The following is a 24429-nucleotide window of genomic DNA, read 5'->3' on the forward strand; positions in this document are numbered from 1 at the left end:
TGCTTGCAGTACAAAGATGCTTTATTAAAATGGATTCCACATTTCTGCCTGACAAGAGTCTTTTCATTATTTGATAAATCCAGATGCTTAGTTTGCAATTCCTCCTGAAATCAAGAAGCATATCTACCTGAAAGCATCTAAACATGACAGAAGACAAGACCAGCTCCTGCTTTTAACACAGTATGAAGGCAACAGACAAAATATTTAAGGATTTCCCACAAGGGAAAGAAGAGACCAGTGAGCATGTATTTAAACCTATTACCAGAAAATCTGGCCATGAAAACCAAACTCAACATGACATAAGTGTTCAAAACACCACAGGGTACTCCGAACTCTAGCCTTTAATACAAGCGCACTGAATACTAGTTCTTTTCATTTCTACTCCCATTAATACAGCTAGCCAAGCAATTTGTCTTGAAACAATCAAATGTGCTGTGGAAAAATACCAAAACCATGCTAACAGTCCTTTTCCTTTTTAAAAATTACCATAAAATACATTTCAGGTGAGATTAATAGGAGTAGCAAACCACTTTTATTTACTATTGATGTTGACTACTTGATTCAAGGACGTTTCATTGTATTCATCTTGGTATGGTTCTTAAAACTCACGTAATGTGCTTTTACAAGATTATTGGTTTTACCTTACATATGCACAGGAACAACTAATGCAAAAAAAAATGAATGTCATAGATAATGATAAGTATCAGTAGCTGATTCCCATAAGACTAATTCCATGTAATTCTGGCAAAACCCAGATGATCTTCCATGCCAGACAAGATGAATAGAAGTCGCCAAGGTGGATGCACCTCAGTTGATCATAAATATTCTATAAATAGGAAAGTCCACATGTGTATAGCGACAAAATCAACATCATTAAATGATTAATATTAGGTAAATGACAAATACTTAAGAACTCTGTCTGCAGTAGATATTTAGCACTGATTTCCACCTATCCAGGCAGGTCATACTATCTGCCCTTAACTCACATGGTCAGTAAAGCCTGCAGATCATCATCAGCCAGTGGCAACTTAAAGGACTTGCAAATAGTCCTGCACATCTCATGGGGCAGCGCTCCACATCTACATAAACAGAAAGAGAGGGGACAAGTGTACATTAGGTATTTTCCAGATTTATTTCACGTGAATGTTGCTGTGAATAGGAAAACACATGAGGAATATTGGGGTAGAGATAAAGAAAAGAAGGTTTAATGAAATTTCACTATTACAAAGCCAAGAAATTTGAAGTACGCATGGTGGCCTGTCTACCCCGGGCTGAGGTCCTTAGTGATTCTCTGTGATTCTTTATCTGTGACATCAGAGAACAAAAAGGGCAAATGAGTCATATAAAGAATCAGCTACAAATCCTTTATTTTTCCCCTTAAATCACTATTTTTTCCTCTTTGATTTGAAATACTCTGTTTTGCCTGTGAATAGCCAAAACGTTCAGTACAGTAGCTACAATAAAAAGTCCACAAACAAAATGAGAGGCAAAAAGGCTATCCTTTTCTTGTCTACTGTCAAGTGCTGAGAGAGGCTTAACATTACAAATAATATCCTTTGGCCACAATATATCATTCGCTCAGCAACAAACAGAAAGTAGGTAGAGCTTCCCAAATAACAGCTTAGGATAAACAGAGGAAACTTACTTCTCACGGTCGTTGTATAAAAACACTGCAGACAGTTGTTCAAAATTCTCAAAGCTATTTTTCTTTAGTTGTTCTTGAGCCACTGCAAGGAGGAAGTGGAGGTCCATTTCATATTCCTCTCTCACACTGTAATAGCGCCCAAGAGTGATAATTTCATGTTCTGAAAATGCTCCATCAGTGATGCTGGCTATCAAATTTCTGTTCACAAAAACAACAGCTCACTTGAGTTTTAAGTAAAGGAGTTAAAAACAGTTAATAATCACTACATTTCAGGGGGTGAAGAAGGAATTAAAATGCATTCATCATAAAATGCTGTATTTAGATCTTTAAATTTGAAATCCAGATCTGTTCAAGGAGGTATAATGAAAATTAACAAATCTTAAACTTTTGCAAGATGTCCACATTTCCTTAGTAGCTGGCTATACCTACAAAAAAATACATAATAATCCTGATTGAAGCCTTTTACCTGGAGATGCCATACCGGCATGGAATATTAGCAGAATATTTGTCATTGCATTTATCCAACAAGATCGTGAATTAACAAGGTATTATCCTGTTTTGTTCCTAATTATATTTTGCATTCTGCAGTAATTAATTACCTGTAAACACAAAGCATGCACAACAACAATTGCATAAAATAGAGAGAGAGAATTAACAGTGGCAGAGGAGAAGTGGGGCAGAAGATCCCAACAGAGAACACAATATTAATCAAGTGTCAAGCCACACTTCACAAAGACTTGTGAAAGCTGGCCCTGTTGGGTAGTTTTTGCTGTAATTACAGAAATTACAAGGGTTACCAAGAATGGAAGACAGAAGGCAGTAGCAAGACCGGTTTATGCTTGGACACTGTCATCGGAGGAAGACTCTATGCAGGGAAGAACTGAGATGCGCTCTCCCAAGATTGCTTGTGTTCCTCAGACAAATCAGCCCACTTCAAGAAAGAAGAAATGCTCCTGAGATCCATCTGATGGGCCAGTGCTAGCACTGAATGACTAGTCATTCCTGCTAGTATCAAGAATTTGTTGCTGGTAATAGAGCTGGAGTGATTTCTCGGTAAACTCCTGAAGGTACTTGTAGTATATCAGCAAGTGGACACAAGCTTTGGAGCTTAAGAACCAAGACTAATAATTACAGTTCATAACAATCTCCCTCTGCTTGATATTGTTCGTGGAAGGGAGGAGAAGGACTACTTTTAAAGACCACACTGTCTTTGCAGTAGGGGTTTTGTTGCCTTCAATGATTACAGAGTTCCTCATACGTCCTGGATGTTGACACAACGGAAGGAAAGAAAAAAAAAACAGTAGTAAGGTATGCAAGGAAACCTAGGAGGCTTCCTGCTCTCCTGGAAAAAACTGGCCTGAACTGTAGATCACCTCAGCTGTTCTCATACTATCTGCCCTTAATTTACATGGTCAGTGAAGCTTGCAGATCATCATCAGCCAGTGGCAACTTAAAGGACTTGCAAATAGTCCTGCACTACTGTGTCCTGCACTCTTGTCAAACCTGGCTTAGTGTAACTACATGATCAGAGGGGTGGAGCACCTCTCCTGTGAATACAGGCTGAGAGAGATGGGCTTGTTCAGCAGCCTTCCAGTACCTAAAGGGAGCCTACAGGAAAGACGGGGAGGGACTCTTTTATCAGGGAGAGGAGTGATAGGAGGAAGGGTAACAGTTTTAAACTGAAAGAGGGGAGATTTAGATTAAATATTAGGAAGAAATTCTTTCCTGTGAGGGTGGTGAGACACTGGAACAGGTTGCCCAGAGAAGCTGTGGATGCCCCGTCCCTGGGAGTGTTCAAGGCCAGGCTGGATGGGGCTTTGAGCAGCCTGGTCTAGTGGGAGGTGTCCCTGCCCATGGCAGGGGGGCTGGAACTAGATGATCTTTAAGGTCCCTTCCAACCCAAACCATTCTATGATTCTATGATACATTGGCATTATGATCCCAAGTGTCTGCCTCTGGTGAACTCACATTCAACAGGACTTTTTTAAAACAGCAAGCATCAACATAGGCCTATGTGCTTCAGCCAAAATTAGATTAATTATATATAATATTTCTGAATAAACTGCACTAAGAATAAACTTCACCATAATTGCTGATGCAGTTAGAGATGTACCTTGTGGTACCCTTAAGGGTACTGCATCACTGTGATTATATACCAATCTTTGAAAACAAATGGAAGAAATTACTAGTGATGCACAAAGTTCTGACACAAGATTCGAACTTCTCCCTGGAGAATAGTTAAACTCTGGAATAAATCTGATAATGGGTCTCTTAACATCCACATGTGAAGTGAAAGGACAGAAACTTAGTATTCTTCCAAATTGCAAAATTTCATCAACAAACATAACATTTCACTTGCTTCCTCTCAGAAGCTTGCACAAATGAAGATACCTGTTCATAAAACATGATTGCACCTACACAGCTGTTCAAAAAAGGATGCTAAACACAGCATAGTGTCTACTTTGATTGAATTTCTCCTTTTTTCACATTAAATAAGTCAGAAAGACCCTTTATTTGCAGTGGCAGGAGATAAATGTAAGGAGAAGACAAGTTGACAGTAGCAAACCTTATCTGAGATTATGCAAACTCAATGATCAAAACTCGGTCCATCTATTAATATTATCATTATCTTGTCAGTATTATTATTCCACTTACTGAATATTGCTATTTATATTGTAGCAGCATTCAAAGATCCAGTCAAAACTGGAGCCTCTTCCCTGGAGCCTGCAGTAATACTACTGCAAACACAAAGAAGAGGACAGTACTGCCTGATAAGGCTGGCACTCTAAATGCTTGGGCTGGGAAAGCTGAAAGCATGTAGATAACATCACCCATCTGAGTATTTCCACAGACTGGATTTCCACGCATGGCACAGATTTTGCCAGTGTCGGGATTTTAAAGCTCTTTTATTTTCTCAAGCCAGTTAGCGACAATAAAATCACCAAAGCTCCCAGGTAAAATTATTGTCTGTTTGGGAATTAAAGCATATTCTAGTGATTGCCAGGGACTAATGAGCGATACCAGAGATTCACAAACAGAATTACATCTAAACTCTTCCTGACAAAAAGAAACAAGCTGCAACAATTGTTCCCACAGCTTAGTTATCTTTTGGTTTACTTTTTTTTTTTGTTGTTCTAGAAGAGTAAGACAGATTGCAATCTGAATTTGGTAGAGAAAGAAGGAATAATAATAAACTGCTTAAAAGAGCTATTTCTTAAACTGAATTGAAGATAGACATCTTTGTTAAACCCACATGCTTCTTTGTCTCCAACAGTGAACAGTCTTGCCAGTAGCTTATGAGAAAAAGCAGTCTGGATAGGATCATGTGATGCACAGGCATCTAAGTTTAAGTTTTGGGGTTTTTTTTCTTCTCTTTTTAACAAAGTTTTCAATAGTTTTAACAATAGCTTAGGGGATAGCTTCAGTGTACACCATGCATTTATTTCCAGGACGATGTGCCATAGATTTGTGCTCTGAAAGTAGTTGAAGTAAATTGTATAATTACAATTCCGCTTCACTACATCATACGTACAGGTGTATTTTTAAATGCAGCTCATATAAAATTACATAGGTAGAAAGGAAGAAATCTGAACAGCCAAGTTCAGAGTGCAGTAAAGCTTTAGCTGTATTTAAGATAAGAGGATTATCATGCTGGTTGAAGCTGTCACACAGATAATTGCCTGTACTAAAAATAATCATTTGTAGTTACAGTTATAATCATGAAATGCCACGACAGATTAAAAATAAACAGTGATGTACACAAGAAAATGCAGAACTGAAAGAAAAATACATATTCTGTTCTCAGAAAAGTATCTTTGACTTTTCACAGATGCAAAGAACTGCTCCTGCTTTCAGCATTAAAAATGTTTCTTTCATTCTAAAACAAAATACATAGATTTAAAAAAAAAAACAAAAAAAAAAGAGCGCCTTTAGATTACTGGATATCCTATAAATTAACAGAAACAAAATCACTATAAAGCACAAAAGTTAATTTTCCTTAGAGGCAAGTTCTTCCTCTGGCAATGTGAACGCTTCCCAGCAGACCCTCCCTGTGGTTCCACCACAGGAGGGATGAGACCGTTAGTAGGTGCTCCGGCTGGCCAGGTGAGCACTTGAGGCCAAGAAAACATTTATTAGGTGGGCTCTGCTGCTTTCACTCTTGCTCACGGAGAGGGCTACTGCATTTTTGTTGATGAAACCAAGTGCCTTAATACCGTATAGCTAGACATATCCTACTCCATGCCACAGAACAGCACTACCCTAAATTAATCATCTGGGCTGTTCACAGCTGCACAGAATACAACTGTGATTAAATTTACATGCAACTGAGCCTCTCCTTAATAAAATAAAAATCTTTCCCTGCATAATCATCCCTTCTAAAAGTGTGCTCCACCAGTTTCGTCATGCAAACATTCTGAAGCTTTGCCCTGCTCTTATTGCATGTAAGAAGATAGTTTTGCAGATGATTATTTCATAATTTGAATTAAAACCATAATTATTTGATTTTAAACATTTATTGTGCATATAAATTAAAACCCTTTTCCAAGTGCTATAAAGTTTCTCCAGATATACATTAAGTTTCAATTTTCTACCTTTCTTACTCCAGTAATAACATTTTCCCTCTTAATGCAATTATCAATTCAAAGTCTTGCTTCTGTTGAGTAAAATATCTGAGTCTACAAATATTTTGACCAAAAGCTGCCAATAACTGTGGCCTCTCTTAGTTTAAGTCCTACCTTTTAATCACTTATTTTTTATTTCTGAATACCAGCTTGTTTTCATTTCTCACTGCTTTCCCTTTGAACTGCTGGAGGAAGCTTCTGCTGATCTATACCTCTTCTGAGATATTTCAGAAGCAATTTCTACCTTGGTTAACATTCCTATAGGGATGACACTCCACGCAATATACATCTACTTATATGCTTTAGTTATTATGACGGTTCCTAAATATATACTATATTACCACTGAAAACCAAATGCTTCTAAGTAAAATTTCCTCCTCTGTTCCACATCATTAACTTTACCAGTACCCAACGCAACATTGCTCAAGTATTCTGGCTATGGGATAAACTGAAATCAGCTTGCATTTGAGCACGATTTCCCCTTTCAAGTATCTCTACATTTGCCCATTGCGGTATCTGGATCATTGCCAGAATCCAGATTTCCGCACCCCCTATCTATGCTGAAATCACTATCCCAGCATTAATTATTGCTCTCACTACTGCTTTCCAGTCTTTTTTAAAGATGCTTACCACTGCATCCTATAATATCAATAGACCTTGGTTCCGTGAAGACTCTCTTATTTATCAATGATTCAAAACCCAAATAACACCATTTTCAGAAGGCAACTCAAACATTCCTTCTTGAATTTCAAAACTACTAATTAACTCTTTGACTCTCAGGATGGACTTTTCTTTATCTTTCAGTGTATACTGTGTGTACTGCTAACTTGCCCTTCTTCACAACACCCTGTGCCAGCTCCATAAAAAGCAGACAGATTTTAGTTGTGCTTTTCAGATTACTTGAAACTATCACATTTCTCCTTTTTTTCTGGTGCGTGGATTCACGTTCTTTTTCACACACAGTCTCCAAGTAAACGCAAAACAAATGTACACCATTTGTCAGCTAACACTGTGCAGAACGCATCAAGAAACAGCCATGCTCTATACATTTTTGTGGAATGTGCCTTCATTAAATATTAAAAAACAAACTCCACTGTCTTACCTGAAAGGTTCATACTCAATCACCTTGCTACGCTCAGGGTCAGCGGCTGCAAACACCTGTCTGATCTCTCGGGAACGAGGTTCGGCTGTGTCTTTTAGTTTCTTGAGGATGATACCAATATCAGCCATGGAGAACTTAACAAAGAAAAGCAAGACATACGTTAGAGGGAAAGGCACTATGCACGTACCAGTAAGAGTTGTCAAGATGCAGGGCAATGCTGAACTGCCAAGTATGATTAGTTTCCTCATTTCAAATGCAAAAGTCAGCACTGTGTTAAGTTTGGAGGGAAGCTTGCTACTGAAAAAATTGCTTCCTACTGAGAATATAAAAAATTAAACAAAAATCATCAGGTCATGCACTCTCAAAAAGCTTATTCCAACTACATAAAAGGACAGACACTTTTGCTTCAAACATTGAATTGTTAAAGCAGAAGCAGAAACATTTAAAGAACAGTTCTAGTAACCTGCTTCTCATTTTATGTTGGTGCATCTCACTGAATTCTCAATTAATAAAATTCACCATGTTAAAACTAATCATTTCACTGTTGGCTCTGATGAACTGTTGAACAGATATTCTCATTCATATTGGACTGAGTGTGCTGTTTTACATACTCAGAATTAGCAACTGGAAATTTGTTAAGAACCAGTTTTTCCTGTTGTGTTAGAAGAATGCTTATTTCTTCTAACTATAGGCCCTTAAAATAAAATTAAATTTAGGTAAACAGAACTGGAGCAATTAAACTTCCACCCTACATTCAGAACATTGTGTTAGAACTCTACCAAAGATTTATTTGCTATACTCATTTTTAACATAAAACATCTATGTATTTAGTCATTAAATAAGGGTTGAGTCCAAGCATGAATAACTGACATGCCCTTATATCTGTCATGCTCTGTCTAACTTACAAAGCACAATGAACTCTCCAAACACAGTTTTTTTCCCCCCATTTCTTCCAGTAAGCAATGTTGTTTTTACTAGCAATTATTTGAAATTTGGTATGACTGGTATTAAGGACACAACAGAGATTGGGCCTTGCTCTAATTATGATGAAGTTTGTCTACAGCATTGTATCAGTTCAAAGGGATCTAGAAAAGGGTATTTAAAGTCCCTATGGCACTGCCAGAGCAGTATAAAGTGATCCAGGTTTAATAAATGTATCAGTGGTTGCAGGTAACATGCTCAGATTTAGAGAAAACTGTTGCTGCACATGCCAAAACTGCTCCAGGTACAAGCCTGGCATGCAATGCATTGCAAGGCAGTGGTGTGGAGCAGCAGGACCAAAAAGTTTTATAAATAGCAACTTTTTCAAGCCTCTCCCCAAGCTGTTATTGTTTGGGCCACAAGCACATAGCATTTTTGAAAAAACAAGGAACAGAGATTGAGAAAAGCCTGGGCAGAAGGAATCAATCACTAGAGTATTTAAAGATGGACAAAGTGTTCTGTCTATTTAAAAACCTGCTTTCTCTACATTATCAAAGCAGTTATTTTTACATCTTTTTTCTAAACTGCATATTCCAAACACCTACATAGACATCAAGTATCGGAGTAACATGGCAATAACTCTTTAACATCTTTTCCTGCTTTTCATGTAATTGCTGACATGCTGTAGTCACAATCCAGTTTTATTTCATGGTCTGGCTTAAGTCAGAGGTTATTATGTTGAATTCAATGGAAGTAAAATCAACCTCCTTGTTTGTGCTGCAGAAGACTACAAGATTTGAACAATGGAGACTGTTCCAGAGATGCTAAATTAATTTCCACAGAGGCACAAGGAGGGATGCCTTGTTTCAAAGAGTCCTCCTCAAACCTGGATATACCGGTAGGACTGCGCACAGCACGCATATTCTGCTTTGGAAGTGAATTTATGTTTTCTAAATACATCTTTTTCCCACAAATTGTAAAAGAGACTAGAAGTCTTGAAAAATTTTGAGAATTAGATCCATAAAGTTACTTTCCGCACAAGTGGCAATCAGAATTACAAGACTCAATGATTTTTCTCTTCCTACAACTTAAAAACAATACAATAAATACAATTTCAAAACAGAAAATTTAAGCTTTCCAAATACCTCATATGGAGTCAAACAAATGTTTCAATGATAGCAAAATCAATTCCCACCTGCACTATGTTTACCCAATCAAAATTTCATCTAAATCAACATATGCCTATAGAAATGTGGTCAAAATGGCATTTTCCAGAAGAAAAACATTCCATCTGGGTTTCTTTCACCAGTTTTCAGAATACGTACTGATGTGTTCTGCTGAAAGGAAACCTCTGTCTATTCAGAAGGAAAATTATTTATTTTCTAATTTTAGAAATAACTGAGAAATAGTCCTCTTAAAATTGTTTCCCCTTCTTCAAGCCATCTTCCAGCTCTGCTCTTCTCTAAAATTTGCTGAAGTTCTTGTGAATTGAGTATGCAATCCCTTAATGAACTGAGGCAAACAAGGTGTGCCCTTACTTCTTGAGCTCTATTCAAAGGATGTGAATAAAGCAACTACCGTTGGGAGAATAAAGCTTTTTTTCTAACAGCTGTTGTAAAATCTTAACTGTGCAAAGAACATTTCAAAATTCACTTTAAAGAAGTATTTTTAGTGTTACTTCTTCCCATTTTGTGATTTTATTTTGATAATGTACAATCATTCAATCTGGAAAACTAAGATCTCATCTGTTTGACCCAAGATAATCAACACAAACAGCAGTTCCAAAGAACATTTACAATCTAATGATGCGCTCTGCATTTTGGAGAATAGCAGAATTGGTTTTGATTCTACTAGAAGAAACAGTCCAGCAGTAAGAAAACATAATGTATATAGCTTTGTATTTTACCGCTTAAAGCATTTAGCAGTCGTAGCATTTTACATCAACAAGCATTTTGCAGACCTTCCTCATTATTCCAGGGAAGGCAGGTGGTGCTAACTCCACGTTAATTTACTAAGAAAGCACACCTTTCTGCTATTTTCATTTGAGTGAGAACAGCATGTGTTGAATCTACCTCTGCCTCAGCAGCACAATGGCATCAAGACTCGCAGTCCCCAAGAAGGGCCTACTGGTGTCTTGGGTGTCCTGCAGGTCCACTCACTTTAGTGAGGAAGCAGACAGGGAACAATTAAAACTTGCACTAAGAACCTTCTTCCTTCTCCATCCACAAAAGGTCTGGACAAATGGGCAGAGTACCACAGCTTGATAAATCCTCCTGGATATTTTCCTTAGACATGCTCTCAGCAAGCCTAAGCAAAAGGGCAGCTCTAGAGAAGGTCTGCTGAAGACACAATTCATGCTGCCACCCCACCATGAGCTATGAAGCATACACACTACCCCAAAGTCCTGATGTTCAAGATCACACTGTGACGAAGCAACAATCCAGAAGAGGGATCAGGATGCAGAAATGCCGTGGCTCCTGAGCTGATGCATTCTTAAGTTGCGTCTCAGAGTGACTGGGTCAGAGCTGCACATAACAGAAATTTCCAAGTATACTGGCGTACATTTATTCAAATATTGCAGCACAAACTTCATCATAAAAAAAAAACCAAAAAAAACCCAAAAAACCTCCCAATAATCTACATTTCTTACCAAACCAATATAAAATCTGACAAAACGCTCTGTGGCTCTTCTGTGGTTCTCCATCCCTGTATCCTTTCTTTTTGACCTCTGTGACAATTGCTATAGGAGAATCAATATCCTCCTATTGCATATGTTTCTGGCTTTGGCAAATGAGGGCTTCTTTACTAGCCATTTGTGTAATGACTGCTAGCATAAACTATACATCAGCAGAGGCACCCCAGCTCTCTATTTATTGTTGCTCTTCCCTCTGAAGGGAACACCAAAAGATAGTGGAATGCAGTACAAACTGTGAGCTTGAATTCCAGACTGTGATATGAATTTCTAATATTAGAAGGGAAATGTTTTGGCAGACAAATGCGTATGAACCAAAAAAATCACATCAGGGAATAAAATACCCTCATCAGTAAGACTCTAAATTGGATGTGCCCACATTCTGAATACTGTGCACTGTTCCATTCCCCACATCTCAGAGTTACCTTGCACAGACAGACTATAAAGGCTGAAACTCTTGACTGGATAGGAAGGGGGAAGAATGTCTGAGATTTACAAAATTATGAAGGCGGTGCATAAGGTGAATGGGGATTGAACTAGTGGGAGGTTGATTTATAACAGATAAAAGATACTTCCTTCTAACAACCCCTAATACAACAGGAGTGGATGCTGAGAAACAATAAGAGTGGATGCTGAGAAAGTAGAAGGGGAATGAACGGCAAAGAGTGGCCGGGCTTGCATGCACTCCCTAGCTAGCCTCTCCTAAATCCATTGCTAGAGAGAGAGCGCTGGGCTGTGAACTTCGGGTGAAGAAACTAGGTATAAATAATTCTGAAAAATACACAGGTAAACTACAGTCCTTAAAGATAACAAAGTAACAAGAGCCTGCTTCACCTCATTTGCATGCTTCTCCATGTAGTTGAATGTGTACTCATCAGCATCCACCAAAAGAAAGTTGTGACCATGGAAACAAACTCTGGCTCCAACAAACAGATCTTGAGCCTTGAAGTACTCGGATGGCTCACTCTTAAAGAGCTCCTGCCCAGGCTTCTTAATGCGACCTCTTTCCAAGAACTTCCCACCAAGTATCCCTATGAGAATAGAATTGTAAATCATTACTTGTGGCTTTACTTGGGGGGGCAAAAAAAAAAACACAAAAAAAACCACAGAAGAAAACCAAAAAGACACCCCAAACTAGCTGGTTTGTATTTAAATCAGTTTTCATCCTTGAGTTTCTTGTCTTATAGTATACTGTCCCTTTCCCTTTCATTGTTAAAAGAACTGCCTCTGTCGGTGTCCACAGCAACAGTTACATTGTGCATATTCTGTGACATGTCTCATTTGAATGCCTGCCAAACACCTTCCCTTTTTTTCTTTTCTTTAAAATGGGACAGAAATGTGCCTCTTCAAATCGTTCCCATAACCCTGTTGCCAGCCTTGGGACTGACCCATGAGAAACGTAAGATGCAAAGTGTAAAATGCAGGCAATTATCCTTGAACAGTTAAAGCAAAAAAGAAAAAAAAAAGAATTCACAAAATTCACAACTTAGAATAGCACAGTCCTACGAAGATCAGGAATTCTGGTGCACTGTAATTCTAACTTGTTTTTAAGGGCTTTTGAATGTAAAAAAAAAATAGGACTTGACATGACACCATCTTCCACATACTGTTCTGCCAATCCAATTTAACTGTGATCTGTATTGTGAGCTGGGTATGTCACATTATCTCTTTTCACATTATAATTATCTTATTCGTGCCACTGGAAACCGCATGCAGTGCTCAAGGGTATGAAGAAACTAAAAGGAACATTTTGCTTTCCAGTAATATCTTCTGGTGCACAAGATTGCATTGCGTGTACTGAGCTTTCTAGAAAACAGGCTGTCACACGTTTAGTTTCGCCAGGATATGTGCCCTACAACAACTCTGTAGTGCCTGGGGTTCATTTCCTGTTTACATCCCAGCTTCCAAGTCAAAAGCCAAAATGTATACTTCAGTAATGTTTAATGATGTCTTACATATTAGGTAGTGATGCAAGTCCAATAAAAGGCTGATGAACAGTGTAATAAAATGCCTCTTACAGTCAAAATTATAAATGAATGTAAAACTCAAACTACTTATTAAACCAGAGTTTGGATCAGATATCTGTCTTAACTGCTTTACTAGCACCGTAAAAGCAAAAGACAAAAAATACACTATGGTCACAGTCAGGTCTAGCTTGAATAAAAAAACTATTCAAATCACTAATGTAACTCTAATCTTAACACATTCTTTTTCTCCCAGCTATTAAAACAAATATGAAATTTTTAGGTTATATAACCCTGGCAACTGTTTGTAATATTTAAACAAAAGTGGTTTCTGTAAGATTGGAATTTCGCTCTTGTCTCTATTTCCCTGCAATTGTGCACTTAGATTGGAAACTTACCGTAATACCTCTGTCCCAAAATTGTTTTTTAAATGTTACAAGTTAGTACATTTCACGTGGTATAAAGAAAAACAACCAAAAATATCTCATTAGGTTAGAGATTTCACACTGAAACCTGATGAGAAATTCTGATGGAAATCTACAAGAGCCAGGCTCAAAGCACAAAATAAACACCACAACCAAATACTCTCTTCCATTAAGATCAGATCAGACTTTGCAGGTGTTTGTACAGCTGTTGGCTTGCTCTTACACTGAGTAAAAAGGGAGTTGTGATCTTCTACGTGGGGAGCCAAAGTTCTCATGCTTTGACCCCCATCTCAACAAACGCTTCAAGATGTCCAGCCCTGTGCATTTCAGATACAGTTTCATAATGTTACGTATAGCGTGAAGTACTTTTCTGCAACCTGCAGCTTGCTGGACTGGGAAAAGTAAGAGCAACTTTAGTACTTCCATCTTAGGACTGATATTTGGAATATTTTTACTTGCCAATTGGTATCAATTCATAAAAATAAAAAGGCAAAAGTAGCCCTTTGAACCTGTGCACAGAAGGGATGGTCAAGTTGTTATTTTGGAAGCCATTTACTGTTTTAACTTATCCCCTCTCTAAGATGTGCTCAACCTTACTCTTCTCCCACCCCATCCACTTCAACACTTTTCCTTCTCACTTCCTGTCCTTGCTCCCATTTTGCACACCTTACTCCTTTTTCCTAGCTGCTTTTATCTGACCTCTGCAAAGCCTTCTCATTCTTAACCTCAAAGAAACAGGTTCACTTTTCCTTCAGACATGAGTAAAATGAGCAGGGGAGAGAGAGACAGAAGCAAAAAGGAGAAGAAAGAAAAGAAGGAAGGTGGGAACAAAGAAGCTTCTGCCCAGGTTTCTTTCCAACTACTGCTCTACTTCCCCCTCCTCACCCCCCGTGAACTTCTTATCCAGCCTCTTCAAGGCTGTTCTCACTGAACTCTCCAATGGCCAGTTCTTAGCCACATCCTTCCACTTCACCTGTCCACCACCTCTGAAAGTCAGCTACTCCATCCACTTTAACATCCCAAGGAACTTAAAAACCCATTTACATACTTGCCTTTCATATGCACCTTAAAACATTTGTTATTGCTGGTATGCAAACTTGCCTATTTACTGTTTCACGTTCTGTTTGACTAGCGATGTTCAAGGGGCTCCCAGCTGCAATCCCAGCGTATATTCTCATTCCAAAATAAAAGGAAGCCAGGGAGCAATCTCTGGCCTGGCACCCATGCTGTTGAGAGCCTGACCAACTGCCCACATCCACACTGCACACTGTCTGGCTCTGGCTCTGCTCTGGGTGCTATGTGATAAATCTGGGGTCTTAAGACACAGTTATTATTTTTGTGCGTTCGAAGTGTTTGAAGGCATGTGAGGGCTGCGCTGCAGTCCAACAACATAAAACTGAAGGTACATATCACAGCCCCTGGGTGTGGCAGAAGGACCTGAATTTCAGAGTGTGCAAAACCTCCTGGAATAGTGTTAGATGACTGATAAGTGTGGAGTAAGCCAAACCTGGTGCGGCCTTGTCCTTACTGCCTTGCAGGAGGAGTTTCCTGGAGTAAAGCATCCTCCAGGAGGGGCCTCGGGCTCTCTGGGGCCTTGTCTAGTTGGAATGGTGCAAAGGAGAACCAGAAGCAACCAAACAGGCAATACATATGATTGAGGTCCAAGATTCAAACGATTCCCTGGACTTCTTTAACACTGCAGCTGCCTCCTTAGCATCCCTTACGTCTCCAGACATAAAGATTGTCAATCAAACATGTCATTCACTAGTGAAGAACTGAGCTGCTCTTGATCCTCACAGCAGCATTGCATAATAAATACATACATAAGTGTACGTATCTTTAGCTGTAACAAAAGTAGTTGCATGAATTACAGTCCATTGGATGGCAGGAAGCTAGTAAAATAATGATGACAGGACACTGCTGCCATAAGCAGAGCTGAATCTTGATGTTGCACTGCAGTACGGCTAACAGGGAATGCTCATTGAAGCCTAGGCAGGTACTCTGCACATTTCCAAAAACATTTCTAAGAGAATTTTGTGTATTTTAGTTGGGTGTGAGGTCCCCATTTATGCAGTCATAATATAGTTGGATACCAGCAGAAATGCCATTAGAAGTCTTTGCACTGGAAAGGCTCAGGCCTTCCCAAAAACCTACTCACGTGCATGGCACTCAAAATGACTTAGTAGCACCACTGGCACAGAAAGAGTTCTCTAGGAATAAAGAAGGGTCTAGATATTCACCACACCTTCATTTTTTATGGATGCAATGTTCATCATAGTTCTGAAAAGGATTAACATCAGAAATCATTTTCAATGTAGGCTTAAGTGTAGGGTTGCAAGAATACTTAGTCCCTAACTGTAAGCTGAGTAACTGGACCTCCAAAAGTCAACTGCTGGCTCCAGACCCTGAAGCAAAGGGGAGTTTGAGAAGAAAAGTCCTCTTTGCTCTAGTCTTCACTCTAGACAGTGAGCTGGGAGTATCAAATAGGTTAGTACCGAGCACAGTCACCATTGCAGGGTGTACCAAATATACCATACTAAAGTGCTCTGTACCAAGAAGCTGACACAGGGCAATTCAAGCAGTACCAAAAGAGCCAGTCACAAGGTTCCACAAAGAGCCTAACCTGGTAGCTAAGGAAACCTTCTATTACTCTTTTTCCCTTGTCTTCGGGAGCATACAATTTCCTGATTTTTTTCTATCGTTTTCTCAGAGGCTGATGGCAGCTTTTGAGAGTCAGTCCTCTGACTGCACGTGTTGAGAGGTGCCAGAGCACTTCTGGATGTTAACTGCTCTGAAACCGTTGCTACAGATGTTTTGTGGGCTTCACAGAAATTCACTAATCTCTTCTACAGGGTCATGCTTAGCCAGGCTTCCCTATCTCTGCGAGTTACAGAATGACTTCCCGATATCCTTCCCAGTGTTGTGTCTTTCCATCCACATGCAAGAAGACACTCCAAGGAAATAAACCGATGCTTGAAAATCACAAAGCCTTTCATATCCTCAGTTGGAGGCAGTCTACAACAGACAACAGTGGTCAAAAGAATTTAACCATGACAACATTGGGTGACCATCCTCCGGCAATAGGATAAATGTGATCAAACAACTGAGAAGTAACAAAGCATTTGGCACTTAAACGCTGGTAGTCTGGGTCTTGAAATTCAGTTCAGTATTATGCACACACATATGTACAGACACTAGCACAGGGCAATCTTCACTCTTTATATGCTCAACAATATATGATTCATGACAAAATACGTTAAAAAATACCACAGCTATTTTGCTTTCATGAGCTGCTTCTGTATAATGGATGCTGCATAAGTATCGGAACACCATAACACAATCTTGCAAAACAAAGAATTTACTCTTTCATTCTTGAAGTCTTACATTTCCTGTCCCTATTTATCATCAGTTACAATACAATTTCTGTATGTTATCCACAACAAAAGTAAGTGTTTAAAGGCCAATTTTGCAAATTAAAATGTTCTAATAAAATAGTTCTAATAAAAGTTCTAATGCATTAAACTTCCAGTTCCCAAAGGATATTGTGAAGTATGGTGATACAATGAACAGCGTTATTCTGAGTGATGAAGATTATAAATTACTATGACATACAACTACGCAAGACAATGCAGTAGGCCTGCTGATGTAATTCCCATTGCATTTAAAAATCCAAATCCCTGCTTCAGCTAGTGCTGAGCTGGGCCACAATGTTTACTGTAAACTCTAATCAAATGAGCAGGGCAACTGGGACTGGTTGCAAGACATTACTGGATCTTACCTGTGTTTTGCTGTACCTGTTCAAAAATTGAAATGGTGTCATCACTCAGGAAATAGGAAATAATGAATTTCCGATCCTTGTCAATAGGACTATCTGTGACAAGTTTTGCAAGAAAGCGCAGAATGTTACTTTCCATTCCACTTCTAAAAAGCAAAAGAGGAGGTAAGAAATCAAAAACAGAGCATGAGAAAAGTTTTCATCACTAAGAGATGCACTCTCCTGAATTTTGTAACATACATTAATTGTGTTATTCCTGGACCAAGAAGAGAAATAGCATAAGATTCCCTACTTTGTCAAAAAACATTTTCAGCTTAAATTAACAGAACCAGCTAGAGTCAGCCAGACAGAATGGAATCATTTTCAGGGGAAAATTACTTCTCTGCCACAGGTCTGGAATGAATTTGTATTCAAATTCAGTTGCAAATCAAGCTCCCAGTTTCCTTCCAGAAAATTTATAAAGGAAGAACACACTTAGGTATGTATATTTTCAAATCAAATTCTGATTAGCAATACATACTAGGATTATCTCCACAAAATCAGGCCCATCAGATGATCTTACTGGTTGGATATTTGTTAATTGATAGTATTTCAAATCATACACAGCACCGCTATACGCACTATCAATACATTCCCAAGCCTTCTTCTAATAGCTTTCTTCTTTTATAGAGGTGCTACAGGTGAATCTCTATCATGTGACTTTGCTTCCCCCTTAGGCTTCAACAACCACTGCCTGACAAAACATTTCATATTGGAAAGTAAAGGGTTAATGCTTTAATATTGCTACAGTAAACTACATGAAATTCAGCAGACAAAAAAAAAAAAAATAAATGCCAGAAAGTCAAACAGAAAAACAAATTAGTGTTGGACTGCTGAAGCATACAAAATTCCTGACTAATTTCTGGACTAAGACTTCCATCAAACTCCCACTGAAGACAGCAGAAAGGAAGGGGGTGAGGTAGGGTCAAAAGAGAAATTTTGCTGAGTTCAGAGAAAACTGCAGTACCATGTTACTAAAACAGTCCTCATACACCTGTCCCTTAAAAGCCTGATGAGATGCATATTTTGCTGAAAAAAAATTACATCCCTACTTAACATTTATCTCCTTCACAAAAAGACATAATTAAAAAAGTTGGAATTGATTTTCACTGAAATACCTGTCTTTCTCCATGAATTTCTTGAAATCTTTTTGAGGAGGCTTGAGAAGCAGACTCATACAGGAGCACAGAGAATCCTCTTCAGAACCAAATCCAGTATAAGGAGGAAACGTTTTTTCTGGTTTTGGAGGTGGCGGAGCCTTATATGCAACTGGGGTGAAATCCTCTACAACAAAGACAGCAAGAATTATTTATTACCGTTCAGATGAAGCCATTGCATTAAGGATTTTAACTTCCAATATGAATACTTATTAGCCTATTTCTGTAACAGAGCACTGATCAAAGTCAAACCAGGATCCCTTCTATTGTTACAGCATAGAAAAAGACTTCATAGAAGCCAACAGCAAAATTATTGTTTCTTCAAGGGTTTCAGGATTTCATCTATAATCTTAAAATGTTTGACAAATATCATTAAGATACACAGGCAAAAGGAAAGACAAATATTGTTTCAAAATGGGCTAAAATAATAAATTAACAATTCTAGATTAATTTTTCAGTGTTATCCTTTGAGACAACATGATTAAGTAAATACTTGGCTTATGAGTTTCCTGCCTTCTGCTTTTTGCCAGAGGAAAATAAATACATAAATAAATAAAATTTTATTAATTATTTCAATCATACATATATGAGAAGAATTTGGTATGTTGAAGCCAATAGCTTCAGTCCACATCTCACTTTCCAGAGTTTCGGAAGCTTTGTTTTTACGCATTTTCCCCAGTTTCAAGTCTTTCCTCTTGGCGATCAATGGTCCAGACTATCACAGATACACAGCAGGAGCTCTCCTGACTCAGCAGAGACGTGTCAGGTCAGGGACCTGCACTCACTTCCCACAGGGCTTGCTCCTAAAAGCCCTGCTGCCCTGTGGTCCCCTCTTTACTCCTCTCTTGGTGAAAATCTTGCTGTATTATTTGGCTCCTTGTTGCATCCCTGTAAGGTGGCTCTTTCTCTGCGACACAGATTCCAGCTGCCAATGGGGTTCACATAAAACTTCAACAGAGTAATACAGTCTGCTGGTTAAATAAGGTTAATGGAAAATGGAAAAGGTGAGAGGAAAATTGTAACTTGTATATGGGAGAAAGTAAATAGGCAGACCTGAGGCAAAGACATAAATCATAGGAACACAGGACAATTCAGACTGAGCAGCACCTCAGGAGGTCTCTAGTGTGGTCTCCTTGCTCAGGACAGGGTCAACCCCAGCCTAGATCAGGCTGCTCAAGGCTGTGTCCAGTCGGGGCTTGGCACCTCTCAGGATGGAGCCTGCACAGCCTGCTCTGGCAGCCCGCCCCAGGAAGGAAAGTTTTTCCTGATATCCAATTCTGAGCCTCTTGTTTCCACTTATGCTTGTTGTTTCCTGCCCTCCTGCTGTGTACCCCTGTGAAGAGGGTCTCAGCAGCCTCCCCAAGGCTCTCTTGATGAGGTCTAATGAGTGCTGAGCAGAGAGTGATAGTCACTTTCCTCAATTTCTGGGCAGGCCAGGTCACAGTTGGCTCTCTTTGCTGTGGCCCCAAGCCCAGCTTGCTGGCCCCCATAACCAGCAGGGCCCTTCCCACACCAACGTGGGTGCAATGAGAAGGTCAGAGCGAACTGCGGTCCAAGCGGCGCAGCACTGCCCATGGGGAGCCGCATCACCTCCACACCTGGGAGGGCTGGAGATGCCACCCTGAGGAACAGAGAGCCGGCTGGGCTAGTAAGTGAAAGGCAAACACATGAGGCAAACTGGAAGGAAGACAGATCACGAACCACAGCCCAGGGGGCAAAGAGTGATGTAAGTGATATCTGTATAAAAGTGGATCCCATTAAATAAAAGTTTTTTCTTTAAAACTTAACTTTTCTACCCAGAACTGAGGAGAAATGAACAACCTACTTTATTCATCGCATCAAGTTTCAGCACAAATAGAGGAGAATGACAAAACTTCTGTCACTTGAGACATTTTCTGAATTGGCTTGTGATTAAAATGTTTTAAACATGGCTATATCAGAAGATGAAAGCAACATACTCTTTTAAAATCTGACTTGCCTAACAGAAGTATGAAGTTGAAAAACATAGAAAGAATCCAGATGTCCGAGTTTTTCTTTAACTTGAAAACACGATGAGATCTCCCTTGGCCTTTACCTCTTAGAAGATTATGGTCTGACTTGAAAAGCTATTACCTTTACCTGAGTCAGTCAAAAAGGGGTTTTGCAAAACCATGCCAACATTTTTTTCTCCATAAAAGCTACGTGTGCCTTTTCTGTGATTCGGAAGTACAAAGGCCGAGCCCCTATGCAACAGAAAGTCCATTCCGAAATTTTCAAAGCAATCTTCGGCATGAAAGAGTATGCGTGCACGTAAGCATGCACCAGAACTCTATTCTCTAAACACTGTTCGTGAGAAAATTTCCTCCTGAGACATGTCCAGCGTGCCACGCTATAAACTTGACACGTGCCGTTCTTGTCGCGAGTAAACACGGCGTATGCAAACGCCCATATCGGGAGGCAGAAGGAAAAACCCCCAACACCCACAGGTGACGGCGTGTGCTCTGTCATTCGCCAGGCGACCACCGCGGCCACCCCGCGGGTTTCCCACTGCCGGTGGCGCAGGGGCCGGGGGGGGGCGGACACGGGTGACGCCGAGCGGGCGGTTCCCGCGCTCCCGCAGCGCCACCTAGCGGCGGCGCGGCAGGGCCGCTCCCCTCCGCTCCCCCTTCTCACCGCCCGGCCCCGAGGTCCCCATCTCCGTGTTCTTCTAATTAGGGTCTCCGTGCTGTTGGTTTGGGTTTTTTTTAATTACGCAATATGTTAATCTGCGCTGATGTTTTTCTCCCTCGACGCCCGGAGGTTTGTAAGGCTGTGTTTTAGCAGAAACAAAAGCCTTCTCCTCGCACGGCTGCAAATAACATGCTTCCTTGCCAAAAAGAGTTTGGGAAGGCAGGATGTCCAGTTATGAACTCAAAAGAGAAGCTAATGTGTTTACGTGCAGGTCACAGTGCATGCACATTAACGCTCACGCACAAGGCACTGATTTAGAAATGCTAAAGCATTTCTTTTTGTACGTACTTCAGCACATATGGATGAAAATTAGATTTATAAACCAATAGGAAACCAAAAATTAAGAGGAATATTCTGTTAGGCCCAGAGAGTATATTAAATCGCTCATAACCCAAGCTTGGAGTAAATGGAGTTCAAAGAGAAGTTCAGCTCTTGGGTTCCCATCCTTTCCCTGATGTAAAATGACTTTATTTCATTCAGACTCACCGAGCAAAACTTCCAGCCTCGTGCTGCCTACAGTTTCCAGGATTTGAAAGGAATATATATTCAGATTCTCTCCTGTGAATGACGAAACTCAGGAAGAAATTGCCATGGAGAAATACAGTTTACGAAACTAGTTAAAAACTCATTTCTGAAACTTTTGAATAGCCAGCCAGGTGCAGTAGAGCTAATAGCCAGACCCGAGCTCAAAACTCATTTCATCTTTGCTCTGCCACACACCATTAGGGTAGAATCAGACAGACAACCTGCACTTACACATAAAATACACACCTCTCAAGGTTACCACTGTTTCTTAAGAAAATTACCTCTGTCCAGTCCGAGAAAAGAATCAATGCCCTCTTCTTCCAGGCTGTACCATTTTCAATGTGAATTTACGGTGAGTAGAGGGTAAATTGAAAGTCTGGGATTACAAATTCCTACTTCCAGAAAGAACAGCACAGATATTTTCCCCATGGACAGTTTCACCCCTTACTACTGCATCAACTGATGGCCAGCAGGAGATGGGCTGGCACTGTGGTGTTTATTTCACCTAGCACATCAACCGTGTATCACATACTAGTAACTTTTTCTCATGACATCAAAACCTGAGTGAGATTTGAACAAGCACTGGGAACAGCAGGAAACAAAACAGTTCCAGCCACATCTTTAGCATATGAACAATTTGAATATGACATAGCCTTCTTGGTAAGAAAAACTAAATTCCTCAAAAAGAATTTGTTGCCGCAGAGGCAGCACTAAACCATCTTGAATGAGCTTGCCTGCTTTCAGTTTCAATATACACTGTTAGATTTTGATATACATTCTAAGATTACCTTTGGCCCTCAGTCAAAGAACTGTAGGAAAGACCTCGTGTTAGATAAAAATATATCTCAAGGAAGAGTCAAGTGGTAGATATTTTGGATTAGAGTGATAACCATATTGAGTATCAGTATACAGCAGGCAGGCAAGAAATTCTGCCTTCAGAGGAGGAGGACAGACACCTCTGAGAATTACAGCCATGAGCAGGAGAGAGAAATCCCACCAGCCTTGGACAACGGAAAAGCTGGCGATAACCTGGAGGGATGACATTGTTAACATGATGTTCTCTCTACATATGAGGAGAAGTATAACAAACAGCTGAGACCTGCTTTTTGTGAGAGTCTGTTTCACAATTTAGGTAAGAAGTGCAATAGGAAGGCAATACCACCATCTTCACAACTTCCACATGCAGGATTAAAGAAAATCGAGTGCTCACAAAAGTGTCCACGCAGCTAAAACATGAAAATGTTTGTTCTGATTCAAAGAAATCTCCTTTTACAGAGTCTTACTTCATGATTATTCCAGTGACCTGAGGAAAAAAGGCATCTGTAAATGCACAAGTACATTTAGAAGCTGCTGCTCAGTCTCCACCATGTGTAGTGGTGAGGTTAGACGCCAGAGAGGCTCTGATGTCTGACGAGTCCAGTGAAAATTGGCAGCAGGCTTTAATGCCCCCACTGAGGGAAAAGCAAGAAGTCAGCTGTTATCCAGCAGCAGCTGCCTGGCCAAAAGCACACACGTACTGGCCAGCAGATCACCCCGCACGCTGCTCTGCCCAGGCAGCAGGTCAGAGAGGGAGCCTGAGAAATGAGGGGGTGGGAGGGCGAGGAGAGCTGGGACAGGAGAGGGATCACAGGGTGCTGCGAAAAGGCGTAACAGGCAGGCTTGGGAGGTGCCGGGACATTGAATAAAAATCAGTAGGAAACCAGATTTTACTGGTTTTGTTCCTTCAGGAACAATCTGTTATTTAAGAAAGAACGCTTTATACTCAATTCTACACTTTATACTCAATTCTGTCCTAAGATGTGAAAACAACGAGTATCAGCTTCCCCCCACTGCACATCAGTCAGTATATTTCAAGTTTCAGCTGAGTGACCACAACACCTACATGGCTATAGAATATTTTTCTCCTTCTCTGAGGCTGCACTTGCAAGTCTGGACAGATAATATCACATATGTTAAGGCATTTTCTCTTGCATTCATAGTGCTGCTAGATGACGGTCATGTCATTAGCTTCCTATTGAAGGGCATTAGCTCTTGTTTACCCATGGAAAAGCTCTCCTTTGCTTTTCGCGAACAGTGTAAGGAGCAAAACAGGCAAAACCAACATTGGAAATATATCGGATATCATAATCATGCATTTCAAGAGAAATCTAAACTGCCCTTAATTCTCCTAAAGGGCAAATTCCATCGGCAAGCAACTTATGCTGAAACTGCAGAGTCAAACAAAAAAAGTCAGCCTCTTTAATGGCTTTGGCAGAAGAGTATAAATTGAAGGGGAGTAATGTGAAAACACAATAACAAACAGCTGGATTGATGCCGTGAGGTGCTGAGCACTGTGCCTTGATGTAAGAACTAATTTATCCATTTGCTTACTCTTACTCAAGTAAATGGTCTCCCTAGACTCAAACTGCAATTAAGTATGTTTCAGTGTTTAATTGGATGGGAGCAGAATGCCGGGCACTTTGTGGGACTGAGTCCACTGAGAGTACATTGTATGTCCACCAGACACAAACAAAATTTGTAACTCACTAAGAATAAAAGGTGAACCCTCACCCTTTCTCTCTCAAAACCTGCTTCTAAGCCAAAAACTACCCTGATTCTACTCCTAGTCGCTTCTCCAGTTAAAAAGTCATACCTACATTTTTTCTGTCCTGATAGGGAAAACAGGAAAGAATTTCACAGCAAATTGTGAGAATCTCTTAACTCTAAGAAAGCGTGTATTTCCTATGCACAAGACAGGATGCATCAAGATGGATGTTTTTTTCATGTTAGCCAGTCTCTTCTCAGTTTCCCAAAGGTCTCAGCTAGAGCACGTGTTCGGGTGTTTCATGTTAAGGAGGTAGATAAACTGGAGAG

The 24429-nt window shown here is 39.9% G+C and overlaps 1 protein-coding gene across 1 annotated transcript in view; it reads right to left on the reverse strand.

The window, feature by feature from the left end:
• Positions 1-24429, reverse strand: part of EFHC2 (EF-hand domain containing 2) — a 70727-nt gene that overhangs the window by 15592 nt on the left and 30706 nt on the right. Inside the window, exons 8-13 of the mRNA XM_063353897.1 lie at positions 18304-18469; positions 17150-17292; positions 11817-12013; positions 7370-7503; positions 1646-1843; positions 987-1079 (exon numbers count right to left, since the gene is read on the reverse strand). Coding sequence (XP_063209967.1) covers positions 987-1079; positions 1646-1843; positions 7370-7503; positions 11817-12013; positions 17150-17292; positions 18304-18469 — 931 coding nt within the window. The remainder of the gene's footprint in view (positions 1-986; positions 1080-1645; positions 1844-7369; positions 7504-11816; positions 12014-17149; positions 17293-18303; positions 18470-24429) is intronic.

The sequence above is a fragment of the Chroicocephalus ridibundus genome, chromosome 1, assembly GCF_963924245.1.
Source record: "Chroicocephalus ridibundus chromosome 1, bChrRid1.1, whole genome shotgun sequence".
Classification (NCBI taxonomy): Eukaryota; Metazoa; Chordata; class Aves; order Charadriiformes; family Laridae; genus Chroicocephalus; species Chroicocephalus ridibundus.